A 13,235-nucleotide genomic window follows, 5' to 3' on the forward strand; every position below is an offset into this window, starting at 1 on the left:
TTCGCGAATGATTTAGCCCTGGGATTTAACTGAGACACCCTGTATAGTGTACGCACTCGCGCCTTACCGAACTAACAAGATCCTGACTTCAACGTTGACTTTTCAGCGAACCTCAGCTACGTACCGACGTCCGCCAACCCACCGCCAGACACAGATCGTGCATGGACCTGGTCACTGGAAACACCCTCTTCGTTCAAGACATCACGCATCTCGCGAACCATTTCAACGACCACCATGGGCGTTCCGATGATTGTTTTCCATGGGGGTGGGGCAAAGTCGTTCCAGGAGGGCAAAGCCTGCAACACCCCCACCCCTCTCCCCTACACTCACACACTCACACACACCTCTTTTTTTTTTTTTTTTTTTGAGACGGATGTTGCGGGATGTGCGGGTGTTCAGAGGTTTATATTATGACATCAGAGAATAATCATGACGACCTATGACTAATGAGCGCACAATTTCCATAAGTGACCTCGGGGCTCCAGGGAGGGGCCATGGCCCCTCTTTGTACGCCCATGCACTCAACCACGCACAGCTGACGCTGGACTTCGCGTTACAGGAGTCGTTACCGTCCTTGAATTTTTTGTTCTTTCATTTATAAGCATTGGATATTAGCCCAAGCGACAGCCCAAGCGACGAACGCCGACGCACAGCTCTGCATTATGAAATGTGAGCCGGGAAAAGGCAGTTGGGCGTGCATTTGCTGTGCGGCCCTGTTCTGATCCACTACTCTCACGTATCCTATTCTAAAACTCTCTATTAATAGAGCGGCCTACCTTGTGAAATGGAAAAGTCGTGATAGTTCTGCGTGGCAACTACTCTGCTACACTAAAACTATGCAGTGCTATAGTTAGGCCGCAGACTCCATGAACGAGGTAGCCTGTCTGTACCTCATTAGCGATTCGTTTGCAAATATTCTGCCGACAAACTGCGTACGTATTATTATCAGGATTCTAAGCAGTAATCCTTCATTATTAGGAACCAAGCCTGCAGAGCGTGTCACTTTCATATTCAACGTAAAACCTCCGACTTTGCCAAATGAGAACCTTAAATAATGTAACGCTTTCCCTTCTGAGTTTAAAACGCTAACTACGTCGGCGATTGAGTCTTGAAAAACTTTTGTGTACAGTTGTTGAGTCGTCACCACTCACAAGCCATCATCAGCTAATTTTTATGGGCAGCCACATTTTTTTCTGTGTAATGCTACTCCGCGTTAGAGATTAACATGGACCGCCTGTTAACATGGCACAACGGCCCGGCCAGCAGGCAGGGCTCATGCTACCCACAGTTTTCGGCCACGGGCCGGGCCTGGGCTTTACCTCGCCAGCCTTTATTACGATTCCCTTTGCTACAGCCGGGAAAAAATGAATGAAGACAAAAAGACTGCCGCTCGCTATAGGTCACCTATCCTCCGCTAGCTTCGCATGCTCGGCAAAGAAGAGACGCAGTTTGCACGTCGCCGTTTAAAAATGCTATTTTTAAAATGAAGGGAGACTTCAATATCCGGTACGGCTGATGACGGTGATATTCCTCAACCCGGAGAAAAGCTGGTTCGTAGAATGTTTACAAAGGGCCTTACGAAGACGAGAAACAGCGAAGGGAGCTTCAGCGCAGCTGTGCAGGCTCTATCCAACGCCCGTTGACGGCATCCTTTTCCTCCACAATAATCTTTAGCAGCGAAGAAAGAATGCAATGCGTGGATATGTCTACGCCAGAGTCACGGTTCACCGATTCATATCGGCTCTGCCTGTGCGTACGTAATTCCTGAGCCGCCGATTGAAAGAAGTGCAAGGCTATCGCACCCGACGTCGGCGGCTGTGGCCGAGCTATACATTCCATTCTCATCACGCTTTCCTTCATTGTGTCCCGTCAGCCCCCCATACACTGCACCATATACAGTGACTGCAAAACCGCCCTCCAAGCTCTGCACTGTACCATGAGATCGAGCTCTCTCGTTCCACTGGTCTGTGGCGTCCTCAGGGAATATTCGTGTGCTGTCACACAGTGTCATAACATCATCTTACAGTGGATCCGAGGTCACTGTTGCGTCCCTGTGGGAATGAAGCCGCCAACCTACTTGCCAGACGGGCTCATGTGGCACGTGGTGTACCAACGCACACTACATATTTTACTCAAGCGGACACGAAGCCAGCACTTGATACTCTTACGGGACGTCTGTGCAGTGAACACTGGCGAAGAAGTGTCCTTCCACGTCATTCCTGTGCAAAAGTGGACCCAGATCTCCGTCTTTATATGCCGTCAGCGCGTGCTCGACCCATCACATCGCTCATCTATACATGCGCCTCCTCATACCATACAGCGGCCGGCTATTGTTTAAGCTCGGCAAGGTTTCATCCCCAAACTGCGTCGCGTCGCTTCAAGAAGCAAGTGGGTGGCTGTACCCTTGCCTGGTTGCAAGCCTTCCTCTCTGACAGGTCTCTGTTCGTACGCACAGCAGATTGTGACAGTGCCAACTACTTTGTGCATCGTGGAGTTCCACAGGGGAGCGTCCTCAGCCCGCTCCTGTTTAATGTCATCCTGGCGCACCTCTCTTCTCTTCTGCACAAGCACACCCATATCACGATCTATGCCGATGACAGTTGCATATGGACCTCTGCTGCGCGCCGTGATGCCATTCAGCGTCGTCTGCAACATGCCTTAGACCTTCTAGTGACGCATCTTGCTGACTGTGGGTTGTCTGTCTCGCCGGCTAAGGCAGTAGCTATGGCATTCATGCGCCGCTCCTTCACCAAATACCCCCTACTGCTAGCTGGCTCTAGACTGAACTACGTCTCGCATTATCGGTATCTAGGCATCATCATTGATAGGGGACTGACATGGTCGCGGCAGATCAACTCCCTTTCTGCTCGCGCCCGCATCTACTGTAATGTTCTCCGGCACCTCTGTGGATCCACATGGGGCCCGTCCTGTGCTGACCTCCATCGTGTGCACTGCTCCCTGTTGCTTGCCGTTATGCGCTATAGCCTGCCTGTCCTTTATGGGATCTCCAACACTCACGAGCGGGAGCTGCTCAATATTCAAGCCAGAAGCCTCCGTCCCTGTTTGGGAGTGCCAAAGACAACGGAAATCTTCTCTGTGTTGGCGGAGGCACGCGAGCCATCGGTGCTTATTATTCGCGATAGAGTCGCTTTACACGCGTACACACACTACCTTGCACGCCATCCAGCCCATTACCTCTGTGACATTGCGCAACGTTATCCCGCATCTGCATTCGGTCAAGCTATTTGCCGTTTACGAAGCAACATCCCCTCAACCTCAACCTCCGCCCGGACCTCCTTTGCGCCACCCATGTGGACACTTCACTACCCCGCTGTACAAACGTCAATTCCGGGCCTTAGGAAAAAGAAGGTTGTGCCAACAGTTGTGGCCTGCCAACTGACCTTCTACCACATCTACAGTCACCACCGGCATCGAACCCAAATATACACCGATGCTTCAGTTTCTCTAGTTGGGTCGTCTGCTGCATTCTGCATCCCAGAGGATGGAGCTGAGCACGACTTCAAGCTGCCTCTTATGTCATCTGCTGAGGTAGAGGCATTCGCACTACTGACCGCTTTGAGACATGTCTCCTCGTGTGCGCCCAGGGCCCGGACGATCCTCACCGACAGTAAAGTGGCTCTGGAGGCGCTGGCCTCGTATTCTGCCGCAGTCATCAGTGACACCTACACCACGATCATCGCCCTGCACTCTGAACTTGTATCGCTGGGACACGAAGTGGTGTTCCAAGGGATTCCGAGCCATGTCGGAATTTCAGGCAATGATCAAGCCCACTGTCTTTCCTAACCAACCAACTGTCTTTCCCCTTGCGCACTCTATGTGCCAGCTGAAAGTCCGCCGCTTCACTGCCAACCGCACACAGCTCTTTCAGCAAGACGCTATACGAACCAATGCCTTCCTTAAATCCATTGACCCTTTAATGACATATGCTGTGCCTGGTCGCATCCCGCGCATCGAGGAATCGTTGCTTCATCGGCAGCGGCTGGATGTAGCACGTTCCCGACGATATCCCTCACGAATACCCATGTTCGTACCGGCACGCATCGACAAGTCGGTCGACGTCGTGCGGTCTTTTTCGGCATGTACGACAATTCGTAGTGAGAGACGACCAAATTTCACGCTGAAACACGTTGGAATTGTGCTTGCTTCCTACCCTCTTCACACTGTCAATAAGAAGATGCGTACACGATGCTTTCAGTTCAATTCCAAAATAAAGATTGCCGTGCGATCAGAGCGGTTTTGTGTACGCCAAAATCTCCATAATATTTTTCTTCCTATTGCTCTCGCTGGCTCTGTGAAATATTTGCAGTGCAACGGAAGAAAGACATCAGCATTCATCATAGAAGCATACTTTTTCTGAGCAGCAATTGTCACCGAAGCGCACTCGATAGAGTGGTATGTTGCCGTATACAGCAGCCAATGCTGGCGGCATCGCTCTTATAGTGCCGATAGTGCAATATTGATCGTGCCTATATTCCGAGAGAATTCGTGCCTTTCTGGGCCTTTTTCAGTGCCTCTTTAGGCGCCCGAAACGCGTGTTTTTAGTGCCTTAAAATCCGCTCTCAAATAATATAATCCATTCTCCACCGAAAACGTCCTTGGGTGTTGGCTTGGAAATCAACTCATACCTGCCGTTCGCGCCATAGTACAATATCTCGTCTCGACGGCCCGCGGGCCGAGTAGGCCGGGCGGGTTGTTATTGGCTCTGTGCTCCGGGCCGGGCCGAGTCCGGGCCGACAAAATACGCTGGCACCGCGGGCCGGGCCGACAAATATGTTTCCGAGAGTCAGGCCCGGCCGGGCCACGCAGCTAATTCCACACAATGGAGATGCATTAGTTCATATCATCATGCGCTTGCGTCATTCCTGTGCATATTTTGCAAAGACAAGCAAGTGATACTGCATTAGGTATATGATTCGACCCTCTAGAACATTCTGAAAGCCACTTTACATTGCTCCTCACGCATTTCACAATCACTTGGCAAAGCTTGGTGAGAGGGGCATGGACTGGGAGAAGGAGTTTGTCGACAGCATCCTGTACCTCCGCAAAATCTTGATAGTGTAACGATAACGCCCATGCCCGCGTACGTTCTAGGTTTAATATGGTCTGGTGCGGTTATGGCGTTAAACCGCCATCACTTGTATGTTTGTCTTCTCTTCTTATAAATCTACTGATAAATTTGTTTGATAATCGCAAGAAACGCGTACGTCGCGACTGGAAATACTATGCCAGGACCTACTCGCCGGGCCACCGGGCCGGGTCAGCCCTGGCTCTATTTGCTTGGACTCCGGGTCGAGCCGGGCTGTCACTGGGTCACCGGGTCGGGCCGGGCCATTTTTCAATGCGCCCGGGCCGGGTCGGGCCCGGAAAAGTCGGCCCGTGCAGGGCTCTATCTGACACCCTCTGACGCTCTTTGTTTCTTTTCTTTTCTCTTTTTTTTTTTTTTTTTGCGCATTCACATTTTCGCACTTTTAACTCTCCTGCACAGTTGCCCTCTGGTGCCAAGTTCTGTGGTGACGCCTTCATCCATTTGATTTCAAAGTGCATGTATATTGTATAGTTTTCCTTTCTTCTTTTTTCCCGTCCTCCTTTCCCTTCATTCGTTATACATACAGGGTGTTTATTTTCATTCGCTACAGAATTTTTATTTAAAAACTAGCAGGGTAAAATAGATGCTGCTTTTGCACTTGAGTTCTACAGCCAGGCTGACATCCCGCCGAAGGAAGTATGCAACTACAAGATGACTGATTACCTAAAATTCATTAATCAACTCTTTAATTAGAAGGTTTCGGGCAAAAGCGGGAGATCTGAATGAGAGACCGTCCTAGTTGAAAGCCATTCCACGTTTCAAAAATCCCGAAACACGCACGTGCGTGAAGATATCCACCCCCCGAATTTTGATATGCAAATGAGCCGAAATCGAAACCGCGGGATCCTGGAAAGCAGGGGTACGGCCCTGATTTCACGTCAGAGGGCCACGTGATTTGGAGCGATGGAGATTATTGGAGTAGGTGCCGACCTGCGGGCCAGATAAACCGCTTTCCCGCCCAGATAAGCCTCTGTCGGTGAAGGTGATGCGCTTCTCAGGCGGGCTTTTCCAGTTTCGGCTCATTTGCATAGCAAAATTCGGGGGCGGATATCTGACCGCAGCTGTGTGTTTCATGATTTTTTAAACGTGGAATGGCTTTCAACTAGGACGATCTCTCCCTGATCTCCCGCTTTTGCACGAAATCCCCTAATTAAAGGGTTAATTAATGAATTTTAGGTAATCAGTCAACTTATAGTTGCATACTTTCTTCGGCGGGATGTCAGCCTGGCCGTAGAATTTCACTGCAAAAACGGCATCTAATTTTCTGTGCTAGTTTTTTAATAAAAATTATGTATCTAATAAAAATAAACACCCTGTATAAAGAGCCCTGAATAACGCGTCGTGGAGTAGCCAGTCGCGGGTGGGTTGGGACTAACATCTCTATTTTCTCTTTTACAAATCAAATCAATCTGCGCCAGAAATGTGTAATCGACTAAACTCGTGGGGGTTTGTGACACCTGGGAGGTGCGATGGTCGATCAGCGTAACGCGCGAGACTGGTCTTTCTGTAGCGGGCCCAGGCCGAGCTTGGGTTCTTCTTTGAAGATACGGGCCAGGCCTTGCCGAAAAATGACGGCCCGTATCAATCGCTACTTAGCGTTTCTGAAAGGTACGTGAGAGCAAAGCACACCGTTTTGTGATGTTCCCTCGTTCATAGGTCATGTAGACATTGCAGGAGGTGACGAAGTAGATCCATTAAAGTGTGGCTGTTGTACTGGTTCGTTACCTAGAGATGGAATTTTTAGGCACTAACAGGGGGCGCTCTTGACCACATTGCACGCGGTATGCCAATCATCGTGGCGGATGATACCGCTCTGTCTCCGGACAAGTTGAGAAAGCGGGCGCACACCTTTTTATTTCTCAACATTCCTTCCAATACGAAGATAAAACGATACGATTCTGAAGCTTGTTTGGCCTAGGACGATTTATGCGACGAAGAGCGCTACCAGATAGTGCCTCAAAATCCGCTCTCTGCACTGTTAAAACAGAACTTTACCACATAGCACTCTCCGAGCCAACCATCATTCCGAATGATATCATTCTGTGCATTGACTTGTTGCAAATGGGAGATGGGCGCCTATCTGAGGCGCATTATGCTTGTCCCAGATAAGCGCCTCCCCTCTGTTTTGAACAAATCAGGACACAGAATGATATCATTCCGAATGACGGTTGGTTTGGACGTGCTATGTGGTGAAGTTCTGTTTTAACAGTGTAGTTATAACAGGAGGTGGGTGGGCTGACACAGGGGTTGTGTTTCCTGCAGCTTGGGTTCACTCCTACACTCTTAAAAATGAACTTCATCACATAGCACTCTCCTAGCCAACCATCATCCCGAATGACAACGTTCTCGCCCCTGATTTGTTGAAAACGGGAGGAGGAGCCTATTTTGTGCCGTGCATAATGGACACAGAATAGGCTCCTCCTTCCGTTTTCAGCAAATCAGGGGCGAGAACGTTGTCATTCGGGATGATGGTTGGCTAGGAGCGTGCTATGTGGTGAAGTTCATTTCTAAGAGTGTAGTCGCAGCTGTATCTGCGCACTACAGGTGTTCGCGGGTGCGGGTATACCCGCGGTTATGCCTAAGATGCTCGCATAGTTGCGGGTAGAAATTCTGTCACCGCGCGTTGCGGGCAGTGCGGGTGAATGTACGTTACCCGTATCCCCTTTCTTCTTTTGCTACTCTAACGTACTCATTAATTTTGGCATTTCCCCCAAGCTTCATCGGGAACTCTTTCACATATCCCATGGTGATATGACCCTTCACCGGAGCACGTGCGGAGCGTCGGGACGGCTCTGATTTACCTGACGTCACTAATATCCATGTGCCTTTTTTTCGTGCAGCGCGCGGAGTGGCTATTCTGGACAACGCGGAGCTGACAACCATGATCAGCGTCATCGCGTCGCTGGTCATCTTTACAGCGCTCTTCTGTCTCGTCCTTAGGCTCTTCAGCAAGTAAGTGACTTCATCTAACTCCGCAACACGTCTAACTTTCCCAGTTCGAATAGGAAGCCGATACTGTGCAGAGTAATCAGTCGCACGTTCGCTGGCTTCCTTGCAGTCTGCATACATTGCTCACAAAGTTATACGTGCTCTTTCGTTGCGATGCTTGCATCTTCGTGACAGGACAGCTTCCCATTATAAGGTTTGCTCTACCTTTGGGAATTCTGCGAAAATGGTTGAGATTGGTTTAAATGTGGTAGATTCGTAGGGTCATCGTTCGCGGTACTTTTTGTTTTTTGTCACGTTCTAAAGAAAGAGCATACGTACTTGCCTGTTCGGCCCATCAGCGATCGTAGCAGACGACAGCCTTTTCAGCAAACTACGTACAGGTGCCATGTCTTCTAGGGCATGTTGTTGAAGTGTTCCTTGAATGCAAGCTCTTGCTTCTATCGACATAGAGTTTATCGATTACAAAACAATGTCAAAACAAAATCTTCTCGGAACCTCCTTGTGGCAGTACGAGATGGAATGTGCTTGCCTTCTGCAGTTCGAATGTTGCACATTGCCAGTGCCGGCGTCTGGGAGGGCCCACCTGGAGGGGTGCTACAAAGGGCACCTCTCGGGCAGGAGGAAGCCGCTTTAGGATGACAGGAGAAAGAAAGTAATCAAGAATACGGGTAGGGGCGGAAACTTCCTACTTGTCTCCCGGAGGCGAAAAGTAGACGCCGGTATTGCACATTGCAATAGTGGTCTAGCGCTGCTCGTACTCAGCAGCTCACTTCCCACAGTTCATACGAATGTTGGCAACGCGTCAGCGGTACTTCGCGCCAAAATTGCAAAATCTCTTTTAAAAACGCAGTGAACACCGCTGTGCAGACTGTTCTACTGGGCCCAGAGGAAGAACAGTCCCCGTTTGAAATATCAGCGACTTCCGTCCCGGGAATCTTTCCTTAACATTTCGTCACCGCACTCTTAAAAATGAACTTCACTGCATAGCACGCTCCTAGCCAACCATCATCTCGAATGATATCGTTATCTGCTCTGATTTGTTGAAAACGGGAGGCGTGGGCCTTTTTGTGACACTTATGCGGTTCATAATTGTCACAAAAAAGGCGTACGCCTCTCGTTTTCAACAAATCATTGCAGATAACGATACCATTCGAAATGATGGTTGGCTAGGAGCCTGCTAAGCGGTGAAGTTCATTTCTAAGAGTGCGGTTTCCTGGATTCTCTACACTGTTAAAACAGAACTTCACCACATAGCACGTTCCTAGCCAACCATCATACCGAATGATATCATTCTGTGTCATGATTTGTTCAAAACAGGGGGGAGGCGCCTATCTGGGACAAGATAATCTGTCCCAGATAGGCGCCTCCTCCCATTTTCAACAAATCAATGCACAGAATGATATCATTCGGTGTGATGGTTGGCTAGCAGCGTGCAATGTGGTGAAGTTCTGTTTTAACAGTGTACCTTTCTAGTGAGAACGGATGGTTGACACAGATTCACCAATTGCGAAAGTGGGACTCGCTTCCCATTGGCATCTTAAATGTTCTGCAGAGCAGTTCCGGTTCTCGAACCGCTTTCTTTTTTTCTGTGTCTGTCAATCTGCAATGCTCGAACAGGTGTACTACCGCAACTTAGTTTACACGACATTGCTTCGTCTTTCTGTCGCTCTCACCTAAGCTTGTGTTGATTCTCGTATTTCGTCATGTATAAAATAAGCTCTGCCGTGATCGATACTGACTATTATGTATATATATATATGACTGATTATTATTATATTTTGTTCCTATACATAATGTGATGTCCCACTTCCTGAATAATGTTTAGAATGTGAAACACGCATCGAAAATGCTTGCTGCAGCACCAGGTCAGTTACATGATGTTACTGTCCTGTTGCACCACCTGTAGCACTGAATTTAGTTAGTATCCTCTACTGTTTGAAAAAAATTTTAGTAAAAAATATAATTTCCTGAATATTATGGCGTCAGCGCTGTTTCTCTCGGGGGAGATTTTGCCACCGCTTCGGAGAGCTTTTATTAAATTTAGTTCGCGTGAGATTCAATGTTTCCAATCCGAAATTCGCCGAGACAACCTCACGTGTTTATTACAGAAACAGAAAGCGCACGCAGGGTTTACCCTAACCTATTGCAAACTACATTCACTACTACAATGGTAATAGCCGGAAAAAAGTTACGGAAACCGTCGTCTCGAGGGACACAAATTGCCGGCCGTGCTCAGATTCCGAAAGAAGCAATGCGAGAAGGCCATGTACCGGCCCTTTCACTTTTCCCTTTCCAAGCTTCTGCTGATTACAGCAGCATTGTTGCAACGCAAAGTTATCTGAAAGGAGAGCGAGAAGGAAACAGGAAGGGGCGGGTGTTGACTTGACGGAGAACAGACTTTGACCGACAAGTTGCGTGCCTCGAAATGACGGATTTCGTAGGTTTCTCCTTTTCGTTTTCTTTTTTTCTATATATTATTATTATTATTATTATTATTATTATTATTATTATTATTATTATTATTATTATTATTGCCAGAGTAGTAGGGAATGTATTTTGCAATGCCATGGGGTAAATTCTACGTGTGCTTTCGGTTTCCGACAAAGCAACGTGGGGCCGACTTGGCAAAATTCGGAGATCAATTGGGAAAATTGAATTTCGCGCGAATTAAATTTGGTAAAAGTAGTCAGAAGTAACGGCAAGGTCTTCCCCGCGATAAATAGCGGTGACCCCATAATGTTGAGAGAAGTAGATTTTTTTACGACGATCTTTTCCTTTCGTTTTTTTTTTTTTTTTTTGCACGTTAGAGGAAACATTTTGTCCCCAACCAAAGTAGTCATACCTCAACATTCCAGAGAAGTGAGTTGAGTAAGACAGACTGTGTGTCTGTTCGCTCTTTTTTTCTTTTTTTTTCTTCTTTTTTGATAACTAGAACAACCGTGGCGTCAACGGATTCCTGCCTCATTCTTGAAATCAATGGTACCACAATTCCCGGAGCAAACATCCGAAGAAAGCTCTTGCCCCGTCTGCACGCCGTGTTTACGTTGCTCGGTTTGCTTACCATCCTCGCGAGAAACACATATCTCGCAGTGTCTCATAAAGAGCGCAGAACCCGACCGCTTGCACCCTGCAAACACGGTTTATGTCGTGTATGAGAGATCGCTTCTTATGTTGACAGTTTCTTCCAACATCGATTGCTCTATACCGTCGTTTCCATAGGCGCGTTTTGAGGTGATGTATTCGAGGGCGTACTAGTTTAACACGATCACAAGATTGACGAGGGACAAGACGTTCACGAGCACTTTTCCCTCGTCTATCTTGTAACTGTGTTCAACGAGTTCGCTTTCCAATAGATCATGTTATACCAACAAGCCCGAACTTCGCCGTTTTGATGGTTCAATAACGATGTAAAAAAAGAGGACAATACAACATACCCCGGCACAGAGCCGGGTGCTGTGCTGCATCATGAGTCAAAGAATATAACACCCCAACGCTACGCCAAAGAATGTAGTGCAAGAGGAATTGATGGAGGACGTGCTGTGTAACTTAACACGGAGGCAAAATAAGTCAAATAGTGTTGTGACTCTAAATCTCTCATCTCGATGCGAGTCGCTGGGGTCGATGACGTACGAATGCACTCACACGTCATGACTCCGACTCTCGGGTCGCGCGAGTTGAATAAACGAACAGAACCTATATGACGTGCTCATGACGTGCATTATGTGTCGTCACTTCCACTACACTTTGTGATTCGCGAATAAACGACGGTGCTCCCTCAATTCTCCTTGCTCCTTAATGGACACGGAGTGGTCACGCTCCCTCTAGCGCCAGGTAATATAATCCACCGCACTCACTGAGCTGTTAAGACTGGCCGCATGACACTACACTGCGGCAGAAAGTGCGCTCGGCTACTGATGGCGCATGGGGGCGCTGCAGTATTTCTCCTTGCGCGCTATTGCATCTCCTTATTTCAAACGGCGTATGAAGTTGACGGACTAGATTTCTTTTCTTTCTTAAGTTGAACACGACTATAGAGTCGAATATCTCGGCATTGAAGTACCGTGAAAATCATAATGTGGTGTGCGGGATGATTGGGCTCGCAGAAGGCGCTGCAAGTGACCTTCGGGCCGGCTGTGCCGTCTGGGGTTTTTCCTGGGTTTCCCTCAGATGTGTAATAGGCGTATGCCGGCACAGTTCCCCTGAAGTCGGCCCATGGACGCAGCTATCCTCCCCCCGGGCGGATTCCGCTCGGTCTTCCACTTCACCCTTTCCTCTCCTCCTCTCCACCACCTTTCCCTTCCCGAGAAACATGCCGCCTAATCAGGCAGGCAGACCTCTCGGGTTCCGACCAACGACACTCCTCCTCCTCCTCCTCCTCCTCCATGTAGGGTGTCTGCGCGGTGCATGCATGGAGGCAACCTGCTTTCACGGCGAGGGTGAGGCCGTATTACAGGTTGTGTATTTCGTTCATAATACATTTTCCCATAACAACAACCACTGACCTCAATACTACGTCAACTGCGCATTGCTGAATTTGCGCGAGCCAAACTTTTCGTGTGACTTCCTTCTTTCATATTATAGGTATCGTGCTAGTAACCTAGGTAAACTTCCCAGGTGAACCTTCTAGTTCACCATAGTATAGGGGTACTCCGTTGTTTCGTCGTCGTCTGCTTCATCGGTACAGAGATCACTGCTAGTGTCCCAACAAATCTAAAAGGCAACGTGGGTCTCACCCAAACGAATCCAGACCAAACAACCAAAAAACAAGGCGGAAGGTATGTAGTAGTACCAAGATAACAACCTGCAAGAGGCACCATAAATATGTGAGGCAGGAGACCGCAACGGCATAAATTCTACGCTGTGGTGATGGCGATGGTGCCGAGATGCAGTTTAAGCAATAAAGCAGTAACGCATTTACCGCTGAAATTCCGCACTGTCGTGGCGGCGGTGGTTTCCATGGAAGCAATCACCGCATGAATTTTTGTCGTCGACTCGTACAACCCGTGTGTGCGCGCCCACGACCGTGCTGCTGGAATTCTTGCGAATACGCAACAAAAACATCTTGCACAGCAATCCTAAACACTGCACCCGTTCCACTAGCTGTGCTATTAAAGCTACCAACAACAACTTTATTCTGTGATTATGACTGGGGAGTTTCATCGTCAGGGGCGATGCTCTC

General features: G+C 48.4%; 1 protein-coding gene across 1 annotated transcript in view; it reads left to right on the plus strand.

Annotated features, from left to right (window-relative positions):
• LOC135386132 (uncharacterized) overlaps positions 1–13,235 on the plus strand; it is a 305,833-nt gene that overhangs the window by 226,308 nt on the left and 66,290 nt on the right. The window contains exon 5 of the mRNA XM_064615884.1: positions 7,948–8,059. Coding sequence (XP_064471954.1) covers positions 7,948–8,059 — 112 coding nt within the window. The remainder of the gene's footprint in view (positions 1–7,947; positions 8,060–13,235) is intronic.

Source organism: Ornithodoros turicata, chromosome 2, assembly GCF_037126465.1.
Source record: "Ornithodoros turicata isolate Travis chromosome 2, ASM3712646v1, whole genome shotgun sequence".
Taxonomy (NCBI): domain Eukaryota; kingdom Metazoa; phylum Arthropoda; class Arachnida; order Ixodida; family Argasidae; genus Ornithodoros; species Ornithodoros turicata.